Below are 12705 nucleotides of genomic sequence, written 5' to 3'. Positions count from 1 at the left end.
TGCTTTGTCATGTTCACCCTTCTTGCCCTGTTTTGGAGGGAGTCCCCGGGGCTCAGCCCAACTTCCAGGGGTGCTCAGGGATGGCGGGAATGGGGGTCGGAGAGATGATTTGGGGATGGAACTCTTTCCGAGAAGCAGTGAAGCCTCATGGGCTTGGAGACAGTGGGCCTGGCCCGAGTCCAGCTCTGCCTCTCGCCAGCCACGTGACCTCGGCCACGGCACAGACTCCACCTCCCAGGACTGCCGTGAGGACTCGGTGAGGCCATAAGGTAATGAGATCGACCAATGGCGCATGCAGCCATTCTCCAAATCCAAAGTTGGAACCAGAACCCAGGCCTGATGGGAGAGCACCAGGAGGGGGTGCAGTGAGCTCTGGGGCTGAGCAGCGGGGTCCGCTGGCAGGAGATTAGCACGAAGGAAGTCCACCGTGGGCCTCGGTGCGGCCCCCACACCCATGAGCCATCACATGACAGGTTACATAAGAAATGACAGAGTCCATTCTGGAGACGGACGCGGTGACGACTCCACAACAGAGAGGATGTACTTGCTCCCACTGAATCGTATACTTAAAAAGTGGTTAACACGGTACATATTATCTTACGTCTATTTTACCGCAGCTTTTAAAAAAATGCTTAATGACAACGTCACAACTTGGCCCCAAGTCTAAGGATCACAACCCCAGTGTCCATCCCGCCACCAGACAGGCCTGTATTGGAGATGCAGAGGGAACGGAACTCTGTTTGAACTGCAGTGAATTCTTCACAGATACACCAAGCACCATTCCTATCTTTTCCAATTGCTGGGCTTGGGAGATGAGCGGTGGCGATTTTGCTATCTTCTCTCTTAAACACCGGCAAGTGGCATTTTCCTGTCAAACAGACTAGAACTTTCAAAGTGTTCTTGGTGGCACAGTGCAGCAATACTGGTGAAGAACCCTCCAACACTAACCATCTTACGGGGCCTTCCGACTTCCCAGAACCTCAGGGAGCCACTTTTCTTGAGCCCAGATTTGGAATCCCTGAGCTCCTCCTACGTATGTACAAGCCCCTTGATTGGCTCAGCAGGGGCGGCCGTGAAGATGGCTAAGAGGGGCCCTCCCTGGGCTTCTAAGGGAGCGCGGTGTTCCTTCATCAGGTGCCCTGGAACCCACGCGGGGCGTTCAAAACACACCTCCCCCGCAGGGGGCTCGCTGCCCATCCGATCTGCTGCCTGGGGACAAGAGTACCATTTACAGAGCAACAACAATACAAAGCAGGGTGGACTGGCAGGAAAAGGCACGCCAGGCTGCACTGGCACACTCGGGGCGATAGAATATTCTGCTAAGGTGACCCCTGTTCCCCAGTGACTTTGGGAGTTGGTATTCAGGGAAGGAGGTTGGAACTCAGCACTGAGGAAGAGCACTCGGACACTGACTTTAATTATCCTAAAAGCTTTAGGATGTCGGACCGGTTTATATTTACAAGAGTCTTTAAAGAGGAGTCACCTCTTTAAACTTTAAGATGTTGGAGCCTAAGAACTCTCTTTTTGATTATTTACTATTTCAAGTTCAAGGTTATATCAAGGGGACAGCCCGCTCCCTGACTGGGCAGAGAGGCCAGGCAGTTAGGAGGAGGGACAAGGTTGCGTGGACAGCCCCCCACGAGGGCTTCCTGAATCCAGACGGGATTGGTCATTGTCAGCACAAAATATTACAGCTACTCCCCCTCCATTTCCCCCTCCTCATCACTGAGCATCCTTCAGACCTGGGTGCTGGACACAGTCAGAGGCCCCTGAGAGGATCTGGTCCAAACTGCCCACTTTACAGATGACAGAACTGAGGCTGAGAGAGGAGGAGTTCATCCAAGCTCACACGGTGATTGGTATCCCAGATGGACTGGCCACAGGGGAAGGAGGCAGAGGCTTCGGGGTGGACGCCCCTCGGGCAGGACAGGCAGGAGGTGGGACCGGCCACAGGCTGGTTTCCTGAGCCTGTTCATTCACTCGGCTGCCCGTGCCGGGAGGGTGAGCTCTCATGTCCCCGAATTAAGCAGAAGCTTCTTGAGAGGTGTGCCACCCCCTCACCTCACGGGGCCCAGGGCGAGGGCAGTGTGTGGTTTCCAAGGCAACACACAGCCGGGTGGATTCCACTGCCCAGGGCCACTCTGAGCCGCGGGGGAGGAGAGTGGGAAGTGAGGCGACACCTACTTCCCATTCACAAACACTGACTCCTCCCGGGGCCGGAGGACACCTCTGAGGCCCTGGACTCCTGAAGCCAAGGAACCCCGCGGGGGACTTGGCGAGACGCACCCATGTGCCTGGAAGTCAGGAAAGCCCAGCGGGCTGACCCCCGAGGGCCAGGCCTGTCCCTCCCGGCCAGGGCGAGTCTGAACACACAAGGGGGGGGGGCGGTGTTCACACCTGTTAACAGACACTGCACACGCCCCGTAGAGAAGCCTGGCACAGGGTGACGTATTCGAGTGACAAAACAGGAAGCCCCTGCAGGCAGCGGAGCAGCCGGCAGTGCCACGGCACCTGCATGCAGGCCCACAGCTCCGCTGTGTGAGGCCTGGGAGCCGGTGACAGCACAGGAGCCGTCACACCTACAAGGAAACCCTCTCTGAGGCAGAAAGAGTTAAACCCACATGTTTAAATATTTAGCAAATAAGACCAAAATGTCACCCAGAGACTGCCAGGCTGGCATGGTAACCATGGCAATCCACGGCCATCCACGGCCATCCATGGCCATCCACGGCCATCCACGGCCACTCACGGCAATCCACGGCCACCCATGGCCATCCACAGCCATCCACCGCCATCCACCGCCATCCACCGCCATCCACCGCTATCCACCGCCATCCACCGCCATCCACGGCCACCCACGGCCACCCACGGCCATCCATGGCCATCCACGGCCATCCACCACCATCCACCACCATCCACCACCATCCACCGCCATCCACCGCCATCCACCGCCATCCACGGCCAGCAGCAGATCCATGAGTGAAGAAGTGTTGGGCTGAGGGTGGAAGATGAGAGGGGACGAGCAGGTGGCCAGCTCGCAGGGACAGCCACGGAGACCTGAGACCCCTGATGAGGCAAGAGCACAGGCCAGAAGCCAGGGCCTCCAGACCAGTCAGCCACAAGCACAGCTTTCTCCCCTGTAACGAGGGGAGGGCAAACGCGCCCGCCTGTCCCAGGTTTGTCATCCACTCATCGGTTCCCACCTACTGAGTATCTGCTGCGTGCGAGCCTCGTTCTCTCCCGAGGTCCCCACCACACGGACACAGCCAGGGAGCGGCGAGGCAGTCCCACGCGAGGCATGCAGGGCCAGGGGCTGGCGCCAACGGCGCTTTGCTCAGGGAGCGGGGCATCCAGAACAGCTCCACGAGGGGGAAATACCTGTGCGGAAACCTGGAGGTCTGGGAGGCGACATGGGCAGCCAACAGGTCTGATAACACGTGAAAACCCTCCGAAAAATACAAAGCACCGGACAAGGTAAGGAGGCGGCGGCACCACTGAGCAGTTGCTAACATGCATCCTCTGGGCTTTCCGTCTGCGAAGGGTCATCTGACCAGGACTCCGGGTGTCTGGGCTCAAGGTGGGGGCTGCCGCCAAGGCCGAGCGGCTACTCGCCCCCTCTCCTTCCTCCTTTCCTTCCAGCCTCGCCAGGTGCAGGCGGGCTGGTGGGAGGTGCCCTCAGCCGATGCACAGTGGTCCCCCAGGCACTGTCCCCTGGAACACACTCCCTGTTCCCAGCCTCCTGCGTCCGCGGATGGAGAAGGAGATGGACGCGAGCTTGGCAGAGGCGGCCGCCATCTGGAATTTTCCTGTCAATCTCTACACCCCTAGGTGCCTGGAGCTTGCTCCTCGCCTCTGGGCAGCGTGCCTGGGGGAAGGGGCTGGCGTCCTCAGACCCAGCAGGCTGGCGGGGCCGTCTGCCTGGAGGTCTCTCGATCTCCGGGGTCCCAATCTGTTCGGCTCACAAAGAAGGCCTTGGCCATTGGCCCATGTGTGACCCAGTGAAGGCGATTCCAATTCATCAGCCCACCAGCCAGAGACAAGCTGAGGAAATGCCTACCGGCGGCCTGCAAGGAGGGAGACCCCAGCCTCCCCTGAGGACACACACACTTCCCTTCTGTTCTCTCTCCACTCCTCTCAGAGTCTCCCAAACACAGACACCTCACATCATGGCACGGATTAGCCTGGGTCTCAGCGAATCAAGGTCTCAGACAGGCAGCTTCCAAAGGCAGGGGCTGGGTGTGAATGGCTTCTGAAGTCTCCGCCCGCCCCCCCCCCCCCCCTCCGCTCAGGACATGGTCCCAGAGGTGCCCCCAAAGCCTGCCACCGCTCCCGCCTCAGGGCCTCTGTTTATTTCGAGACTTCTGCCGGGATACCCCTCCCGCGAGGCCTGCCAGGCAAACACGGCCTCATTTAAGCGAAGGTGTTTTGCATATATTATCTCATTGGATCTGCACAACAACCCTTTGTGATGGGTACTATTATTAGCCCCATGTTGCAGGAAGGAAATAGACTAAGAGGGATTAAGAAACTTGCTAAAGGTCACGCCATAACACACTACAATGTGTCAAAGAGCAGGATTTGAACCCAGGCCAGACTCCTCTAAAGTCCATGTTCTGAGCCACCTGCTCTCCTGCCCTCCAGGGTGGCACCTGAGGCATCACCAGAGACAGAGATTCACAGAAGGTTGACAACCCCTTGGAGAAGCAAAGCGCTGTCAGGGTTTCTAGCACCGAGACCCGGCTCCTGTCCCTGCTCTGCGCAGAGGAGACCCTCATAAGTAGACATGGAGTGAAGGAGCCAGATGGGAACTCAAAGAGCAGGGGGAGGGAGGACACTGGGGAGCAAAGAGAGCCCCGTGTTTTACGAGTTGGGCCAGGGATGTGCCAACAGCATCAAAGATGTGAGCCTGCAGCCAGAGGCTGCCACTGCCCATCTGGGAGTTGGTGATGGCCAAGCCACAGGAACAAATGGGCTCTCCGAGAGAGAGTAAGGTTTTCAACGTTTTGGTAAATTTTTAAAAAATGCCTTGTTGCCTGACTGGCGTGACTCAGTGGCTGAGCGTCAACCTATGAACCAGGAGGTCACCAGGTTCAATTCCGGGTCAGGGCACATGCCCGGGTTGCGGGCTTGATCCCCAGTGTGGGGCATGCAGGAGGCAGCCGATCAATGATTCTCTCTCATCATGGATGTTTCTATCTCTCTCTCCCTCCCCCTTCCTCTCTGAAATCAATTTTAAAAATTAAAAATGCGTATTTTGGGGTGTTTTCATTTCTTTCCAGGACACACTGGCAGGAGAATAACAGATGCCTGAGCCTCTGAAAGCTCCATGCTGCATGCTCCGTGCCTCCCACCAGCGAGACGAGAGGAGACCGAGCAGAGCCCGGCGGTCATTTTCCAACACCAGAGGCTGCCTCGCGGGACCATGGGCCCCTCTTCCCTGCTCCAGGGCCGGGCTGAGAGCTCCGGGGAAGCCGGCTTCCTCCAAGTGGGAGGACAGAGCTTCTAAAACCTCGTGCTACCCACCGAGGGACAGCCTCCCCCAGGAGACAGCGACTCCCTGTCGTGGGCGGGCCGGGCCCGCAGAGACAGAAGGGGTTCGTGATGCACTGGGGAGGGGCACCCCCGTCCCCTCTGAGACCTGCCAAGCCGAGGCTCTCCGACTTAAAGCCGGAGTTTGGTTGGGAATTGCCCAGTACTGTTTCAGAATTCTTCTTCCTCAAAAAAAAAACAAACCACAAGTTGTCCAAACTAACAAAGAGGAATCCTGTTCTAGACGGTGCCCCAACATCAAGTGTGTGCAGGGCCAGGCCTGGGGCTGGAGGTGCGCATCTGGGGCGGAGCTGGGGGAGGCGGAGAGGTGGCCGTCCGGTCCCTGCTAACCTGCAGCCAAGTGGCCAGCAGCTGGTCAGGCTGAGAGAGCGACCAGCAGATCCTTTGCACAGCCCCCGCCAGCACCCACGAGGCAGGGAGCACCCCTGCCCGCCCGCTTCACACCTGAGGAGCAGCCGCGGGCCTCGCCCCACGGAAGGGGCTTTCCGGGGGCTCCGCCCTCTCTCCGGAAGCCGGCCCCCCGCTGGCCGCACACCACACCTCATTCAGGGAATTACAGAATCGGGGGGGGGGGGGGGGGGGGGGGCTTAGGAGCCCCGGTGAACAGATGAGGAAACTGAGGCCCAAGACCACAGAGCTAAATAACGGTCTAAACTGCTTTTGAAACCAGGTGTCTTGAACCCAGGACCCTTTCGTTCAACACAAGCGCTGCAAACACCAGCTCTTTGTCAGACACCGTGAGTCCCGAGAAATGGAGATTAATGGCACCCTAGTCCCTGAGGTCGGGGAGAAAAGCACGGAACAAAACCTTACAGCAGTGGTTCTCAACCTTCTGGCCCGTTAAATACAGTTCCTCATGTTGTGACCCAACCATACAATTATTTTCGTTGCTACTTCATAATTGTAATGTTGCTACTGTGATGAATCGTAATGTCAATATCTGATATGCAGGATGGTCTTAGGCGACCCCTGTGAAAGGGTCGTTTGCCGCCAAAGGGGTCGCGACCCACAGGTTGAGAACCTCTTCCCTACAGGATGGCGGGTGAGGTGCATGCAGGGGTGTAGGTGTGGGAGCAAGCCCTCCCTGCCCCCACCACACCCCCCAGGACAACCTGGGCCCAAACCTCTCCCATTTCCCTCCAGAAAGAACCTGACTGGAAGGTCAGAGGCCCAGAGGGAGCCCCAGACGGGAGACTTCCCCTGAGACCGCGGGTCACGTCGGATGTGGGGCCGGGCGGCGGCGCTGGGTGCAGGCAGGCTCGGGCCAGAGTGGAGAGCAAGCCCAGCCACCTGCCGGCGCCAGCAGACGTGCCGGTGACCATCTGGTGGGCCCAGCTTGCACATGAGCAGGCCCAGCTGGAAGCGGTGGGGCAGAGAAGGGACTGAGGTTTCATTTCCTGAAAGCCCCCCCTGTACTCTCTGCTGTTACCAAGGCTCCTTCCGGGATCAGCACAGTGGGCGACAGGACTCCCATACTTCAGAGGGGGTCACCGCGGCCCCAGAAGGTGTGACTGGCCCCCGGACATTCAGACTGAAGCGTCTGAGCCAGGAGTCCCAGCCACTGATTCCACTTTGCTTCTCCCAACTGTGAGCGCCAGGCCAAGGCGAGCACCTGAAATGGCACCTTCTACCGACCAACATCAGGACAAAGCAAAGATGGCCGTGAGCCGGGGGCGGGACCAAGGGTGCCCAGCTAGAGGCTGGCCTGTCACAACATGGCCCTGCCACCGGCCACAGCGGAGGTCCCAGCTGCTGCTGGGCCAGATCGGGGCTGAGAGCTAAGCTGCAGGCCCTGAGCTGGGAACAAGGACCCCGAGAGAGTCAGGGGAGGGACACCCGGCTCTCCCAAGCCCAAGGCCTGGAGCGGAGAGGAAGCAGTCAGCTCAGGGACCATCGTGGGGGTTGTGGCTGGGAACCGCTCTTCTTCCCCCTCCCTCAAGCTGCGTGGTTCGCTGATCTTTACGGTTCTGCCGTTTTCTTTGGCCTGTGTGACACCTTCCGCACAGGTCAGGGTGACCTATAGTAAGACAGACTCCCTGCCGATGAGGGGATGGGGGCGGAGGGGCTCCCAGCTCCGTGACCGGTTTGGGGAAGCCCAGACTGATTCCCGGTCCTGCCTTGGTTCCTGCCCGTCCCTCCTGCCTACACTCCCGGCTCCCTCCTGGGGCCGACTGGACAGTGGTCTGGGTTAAAGGCCACACGCTTTGTCCTTCAGGCTCCAGAGGGAAGCTGCTCGGTGGCCTCTGGGACCGTCAGCCCTCAGAGCACAGCATCTCTCTGAGCGGCTGTGACCTCCAGAAACTAAAAGGCCCAGCCTCTGGGTCAGTGTCATCTGGTCAGCAACAGCTGGAGCCCTGCCCAGCGGGCCGGAGCCGAGGCCTCTGCGCCCAGGCCAGCACAGAAGCCCCGCCGTTCAGCGGGAAAGCGGCCCCGCTCCCTGTGGGGAGGCCCGCACACCCCCATCTGCCTGTGCCGCCATCTGCCCCCACAACGATGAGCAACAAGAGGTTACTCAGGTTCCTGAGCGTCTCCCATACGCCCCTCACCCCATCCTCACGGCAGCCTGTAACAGGCAGAGCCGAACCCTCGTGTCCCAGACGAAGGAAGATTCACATGTGCCAACCCAGAAAGGCCACAGGCCTGGCCACAGACACCGTGAGAAGAGGTCACGGCTGGGCCCTGACCCCAGATGTTCTGACTCTGAGCTCTGGTCTTTGTCGACCTCTTGCTGCTGCCAGATGTGGATCCATCTGTGCTCCTCCAGCCAAAGGACCGGGTTACACCCAGATCCACATGTGGGACAAGGAACACCTGGACACCCGGTCCCGCAGAGCAGGCCATCCTGAAGGGCCGTGAGGGGGGGACCCACTGTCACAGAACATGCCACAGATCTGCTCGCTCCGGCCTCCCTCTCCAGCCCACGTCGAAGTGTTCCCAGCTGGAAGTGCACCCCAGAGACCCAGCTAATATTTCTCTGGGTGCCAAGTCACTCCTGGGCACCCCTGGACAGGGTAAAGTCTACAGCACATGGAAATGCAGGTTCCTGATGGTATTTGATGCAGTGTGCGTGTGCATGTGCGTGTGCGTGTGCGTGTGCGTGTGAGTAGGAGGATACGAGACCTCTCTCACTGGGGGGATTCTGTGACTCGAGTTCAGAAAGGATCCAGCAAGAGTGAAAAGTCACAGCAACTCGTAGGGCTTAGATGAAGAAAGGCTCACGTGTCCCAGCAGTGCAGTGGCACTAAAGGAGTGTTCCGAGCGGACTGCCCCCTAAATAGAGCCACGCTTGCCTCTGGGACCCCCCAGTGAAGATGACGTCGCCGTTGTGCTAAAGCCACAGTTCCCTCTGCCACGAGGGTCCGAACCAACAGAAGAGCCACACTCTTGGACACCATCTTACGGAATCGTCCGAGTAGCTGCTTAGGGGGCGACGTGGGGCGAGGACAGGCTCAGCCGCTGAAAGAAATGGCCACTGCCTGACGGGTCAGGGCCCAGGGCACCTACCTGGACTTCACGTGTGTGATAGGCGATGATCAAACCCAAGAGGATGATGGTGGACAGACTGATAAGGCATTTCAGGGCCAACGAAAACATGGAATCCTGCAGGAGAAACGGAGAGAGAATTACGGAGGGCCCCGCCAGGAAGGGGACAGCTCGCGTCACTCAAGGCCATGGGAAGGGGAGCCCTGGGGCAGAGGAGGGACTGTCAGCAGAAAGTGCCTTCGGCTGGGCCCTGAGCCGCTCCATCTCAGCAGCTGCTCCCCAGCCCGGCCCCTGTTCTCAGGGTTAAATCCCTGCTGCATCCCTGGGATGTACGACCTGTGTTATATGTGACCAGAGTCGGTTTGATGTGTTGTTTAGAATGTTTGCCTCCATACTCATAAGTCATCTGAACAACATTTTTTGGGGGTGCTGCTATGATATGGTGTGGGCATCAATCCTGCGCCAGTGTAGGCCTCTCTTTTCTCGTAACAACCTGAGCCAGAGGATTCCTGCGGTCCTTCGATCTCTGACCGTGCAGAATTTCCTCAGGAATGAATGAGAACGTCTTGGCAGCTGCTCTCATCTCCTGTTTTAGGTCAAGGGCAGGGAGGGAGGCAAGGGTGGCAGAAGAGCGCCTGAAGAGAGACAGGGGCTGCGCACATGAGCAACGAGGGGTGCTGGGCAGGAGAAGGGCCCTGCGGGGCCTCCCTGTGGAGGATGGGGGAGGAAGGTGGGCTATGGGCCTTCACTGCAGCCTTCCAGCCCCAGGGCAGCTTAGAGGGCCCCTTGGTTGGGAGCACAAGCTCTGGGGACAGCCCACTGGTCCAAACCCTGACACAGCCACTAGCTAAGTGACGTCAGCTGCCTCAGGGGCCACCTGGGGATCACCCACCTCGTGCGGCTGCTGTGAAAACGAACAGACATGTGTGTGTAAAGGGCTGGACCAGTGCCTGGCCGTGTAAAGGCCAGCTACCACTGTCAGCTGCTTTGCTTCCTTACAAATGCAGGGTGACTCCATGCCTTCCTGGGCATTTGAACGCCTGGGGGCAGAGGTGGCTTCCAAGCCCAAAGGAAGACAGGAGCGCAGCCTGAGCGAGGGTAGCAGATGAGAGGCCGGCGCCCGGGCTCCTGAGAGATGGACGCGCACAGGAAACAGCCCCGTGCTCCCGGGGCTGGGGTCGGAGCGGTGCCTAGTTCGTAAAGCACCTCACAGTTTACAAGGAGCTTCACATGCCGGTTCTCATCCATCCTCGCGGCAGCCCCGGCCTCTGTCCCCCCTCATCAGGCACCCCGACAACCGCTCAGAGAGGCTGGTGCCCGAGTTCAAAGCCGAGGCCCCCGACTCCCAGGGGAGCACTCCCACCAGCCCTCCGGCCCTCTCCACTGGGAAACAGCAGAAACGCTCTCTGAGAAGGGTCCCCCAGGACCGCTTACGACAACAACGGAAGGTATTCCAAAGGTAGGGTATGATTAGCTGCCTGGTGAAACCTACAGTAAACCCGGGGTGGGTGGGGGGAATCAAGAGAGGAGACATCACTGTTAAGAAACCTTTCAGAGAGACTGGCTGGCGTGGCTCAGAGGTTGAGCGTCAACCTATGAACCAGGAGGTCAAGGGTCAATTCCTGGCCAGTACACATGCCTGGGTTGCAGGCTTGATCCCCAGTGTGGGGCATGCAGGAGGCAGCCAATCAATGATTCTCTCTCATCATTGATGGTCTATTTCTCTCTCTCTCTCTCTCTCTCTCTCTCTCTCTCTCTCTCTCTCTCTCTCCTTTCCCTTCTGCTCTGAAATCAATAATTTAAAAAAAATTTTTTAAAGAAAGCTTTCAGAGACAGAGTGACAGGGGGCTGGGGGCTGCAGGGTTGGGTAGTGTTGTCCAATAGGGCAACCACTAGAGTCACGCCCAAACCCACTCTCCCACCGCCCTCTGCAGGCCGAGACGGAATGAAACAACCCTCCCTTGTGTCTGTCCATCTACCAGTCATTTATCTGATACAGTTCCTGGGGCCCACGTCATGCCAGGCAAGAGCTAGCACTTGGGAATCCCAGGGAGAACTAAGGAGGTAGCTCATTCATTCATTGTTTCTTTCATTCGTCACCATTTCAACCACTGCTCATTTCTTGAGCAACTACTAGATGCCCAACAGGGTACTAGATGCTCTAAGATATTTACAGAGAGGCCCTGCCCGCCAGAAGCTACCCATGTGGCTTATACACGAACGCTAACTTCCTGCACCGTGTGGGGCTGTCCAGCTCTGGGGAACCGTCTCCATTGTGCGCTGCCCAGACAATGATCTAAACCAGCGGTTCTCAACCTGTGGGTCGCGACCCCTTTGGGGGTTAATCAACCCTTTCACAGGGGTCGCCTAAAACCATCGGAAAACACATATATAATTACATATTGTTTTTGTGATTAATCACTATGCTTTAATTATGTTCAATTTGTACCAATGAAATCGGGGGTCACCACAACATGAGGAACTGTATTAAAGGGTCGCGGCGTTAGGAAGGTTGAGAACCACTGAAACATAAGCCGCTGCCATGGCCCACAATTTAACGAAGAGCAGCCTGCAGTCATGCGCTCAGCACACGTGTGCGGGGCCTGGTGGTGTGCTGCTCCCGTTACGGGCACGAAGCAAAACAGATCACAGTTCCAGTCCTGGAGAAGGTTCTGGTCTTCGAAAGCACCACTTGGTGACCGAATCATGACCCAAGCCACAGGCCTGGGTGGGACTGGAAGATCAGGCAGGGAGTTCAGGGACACGCAGGCTGTTTTAGGGCGAGACAAACCTCCCTACAGGAAGCAACTGGGAGCAGCTCACAACGTTCCTGAGCCAGAAACGACCATAACTTTCTTCTCAAAGGAGCCTGAAGGCGTCTGGGGAGCATCAAGCCTCCCCAGGGAGGGGTGTGGGATCAGCCGCACATTTCAACCTCTAATTCTTTCTTTTGGCAGAAATTAACTGAAACCATTATCCAAGTCTATTTCTATCACTGTTAGAGGAAGAGGTGAAGGGGTCCAGCTGTTGTCTCCTCTCCTTTCAGCCTCTTCCTTTTGTTCTACAACTTGAAGCCTTTACGTAAGGGGCGCCTCCTACCTGCCCCGGGGTTGTGAATGGTGCAACCTCCCTGGCCAGCTCCAGCCCCGCAGGGAGACGAGCTGTGCAGTGGATCAGCCGCAACACTCGCTACTTTACAGATTTGCTTGCATTCTCTATCACATGTCAATAAACATAGACCATCAACCATTCTTAATAGCTGGAAAACATGTCAAATAATTCTGGCTGAACTTGAAATGTTTTCTATTTGGATAAATGTTTAATTACCATCTTTTCTTTGCTGCCTGAACGCCAATGAAGCTTGAAATTGATATGGTTCTTGGGTGATGACAGCGACTCAGGGCTGGCTAATTAGTTGCCATACACCTGCTCTGCCCCACTCACTCCCGTCCCAGGGACAAAAGAGACGGTTGGGGCTGGAAGGGAGTCCTACGGCCAACTGGTCAATCCCTGTCCCCTGCAGCTCGGAACTTTTCAACCACAGAATAATAACCCTTAATACACATGAATGCTTAGGAATTCTACCTCAGCAGCTAAGAGTCATGTTTAAGCCATTTATTCCTCAATGCCCCAAAATAGTAGGGTGGGTAGGTAAATTCGAGAACAGCCAGT

At 57.4% G+C, this 12705-nt stretch overlaps 1 protein-coding gene across 3 annotated transcripts in view; it reads right to left on the bottom strand.

Moving 5' to 3' along the window:
• KCNN3 (potassium calcium-activated channel subfamily N member 3) overlaps positions 1–12705 on the bottom strand; it is a 142896-nt gene that overhangs the window by 91658 nt on the left and 38533 nt on the right. For all 3 annotated transcript variants that reach the window (XM_036344163.1, XM_036344164.1, XM_036344165.1), the window contains exon 2: positions 9055–9150. In XM_036344163.1, coding sequence (XP_036200056.1) covers positions 9055–9150 — 96 coding nt within the window. The remainder of the gene's footprint in view (positions 1–9054; positions 9151–12705) is intronic.

This window comes from Myotis myotis, unplaced genomic scaffold (assembly GCF_014108235.1).
Source record: "Myotis myotis isolate mMyoMyo1 unplaced genomic scaffold, mMyoMyo1.p scaffold_m19_p_18, whole genome shotgun sequence".
In the NCBI taxonomy this organism is placed as follows: Eukaryota; Metazoa; Chordata; class Mammalia; order Chiroptera; family Vespertilionidae; genus Myotis; species Myotis myotis.
The sequence above is the reverse complement of the archived record's forward strand: the minus strand, read 5'-3'. Positions and strand labels throughout refer to the sequence as shown.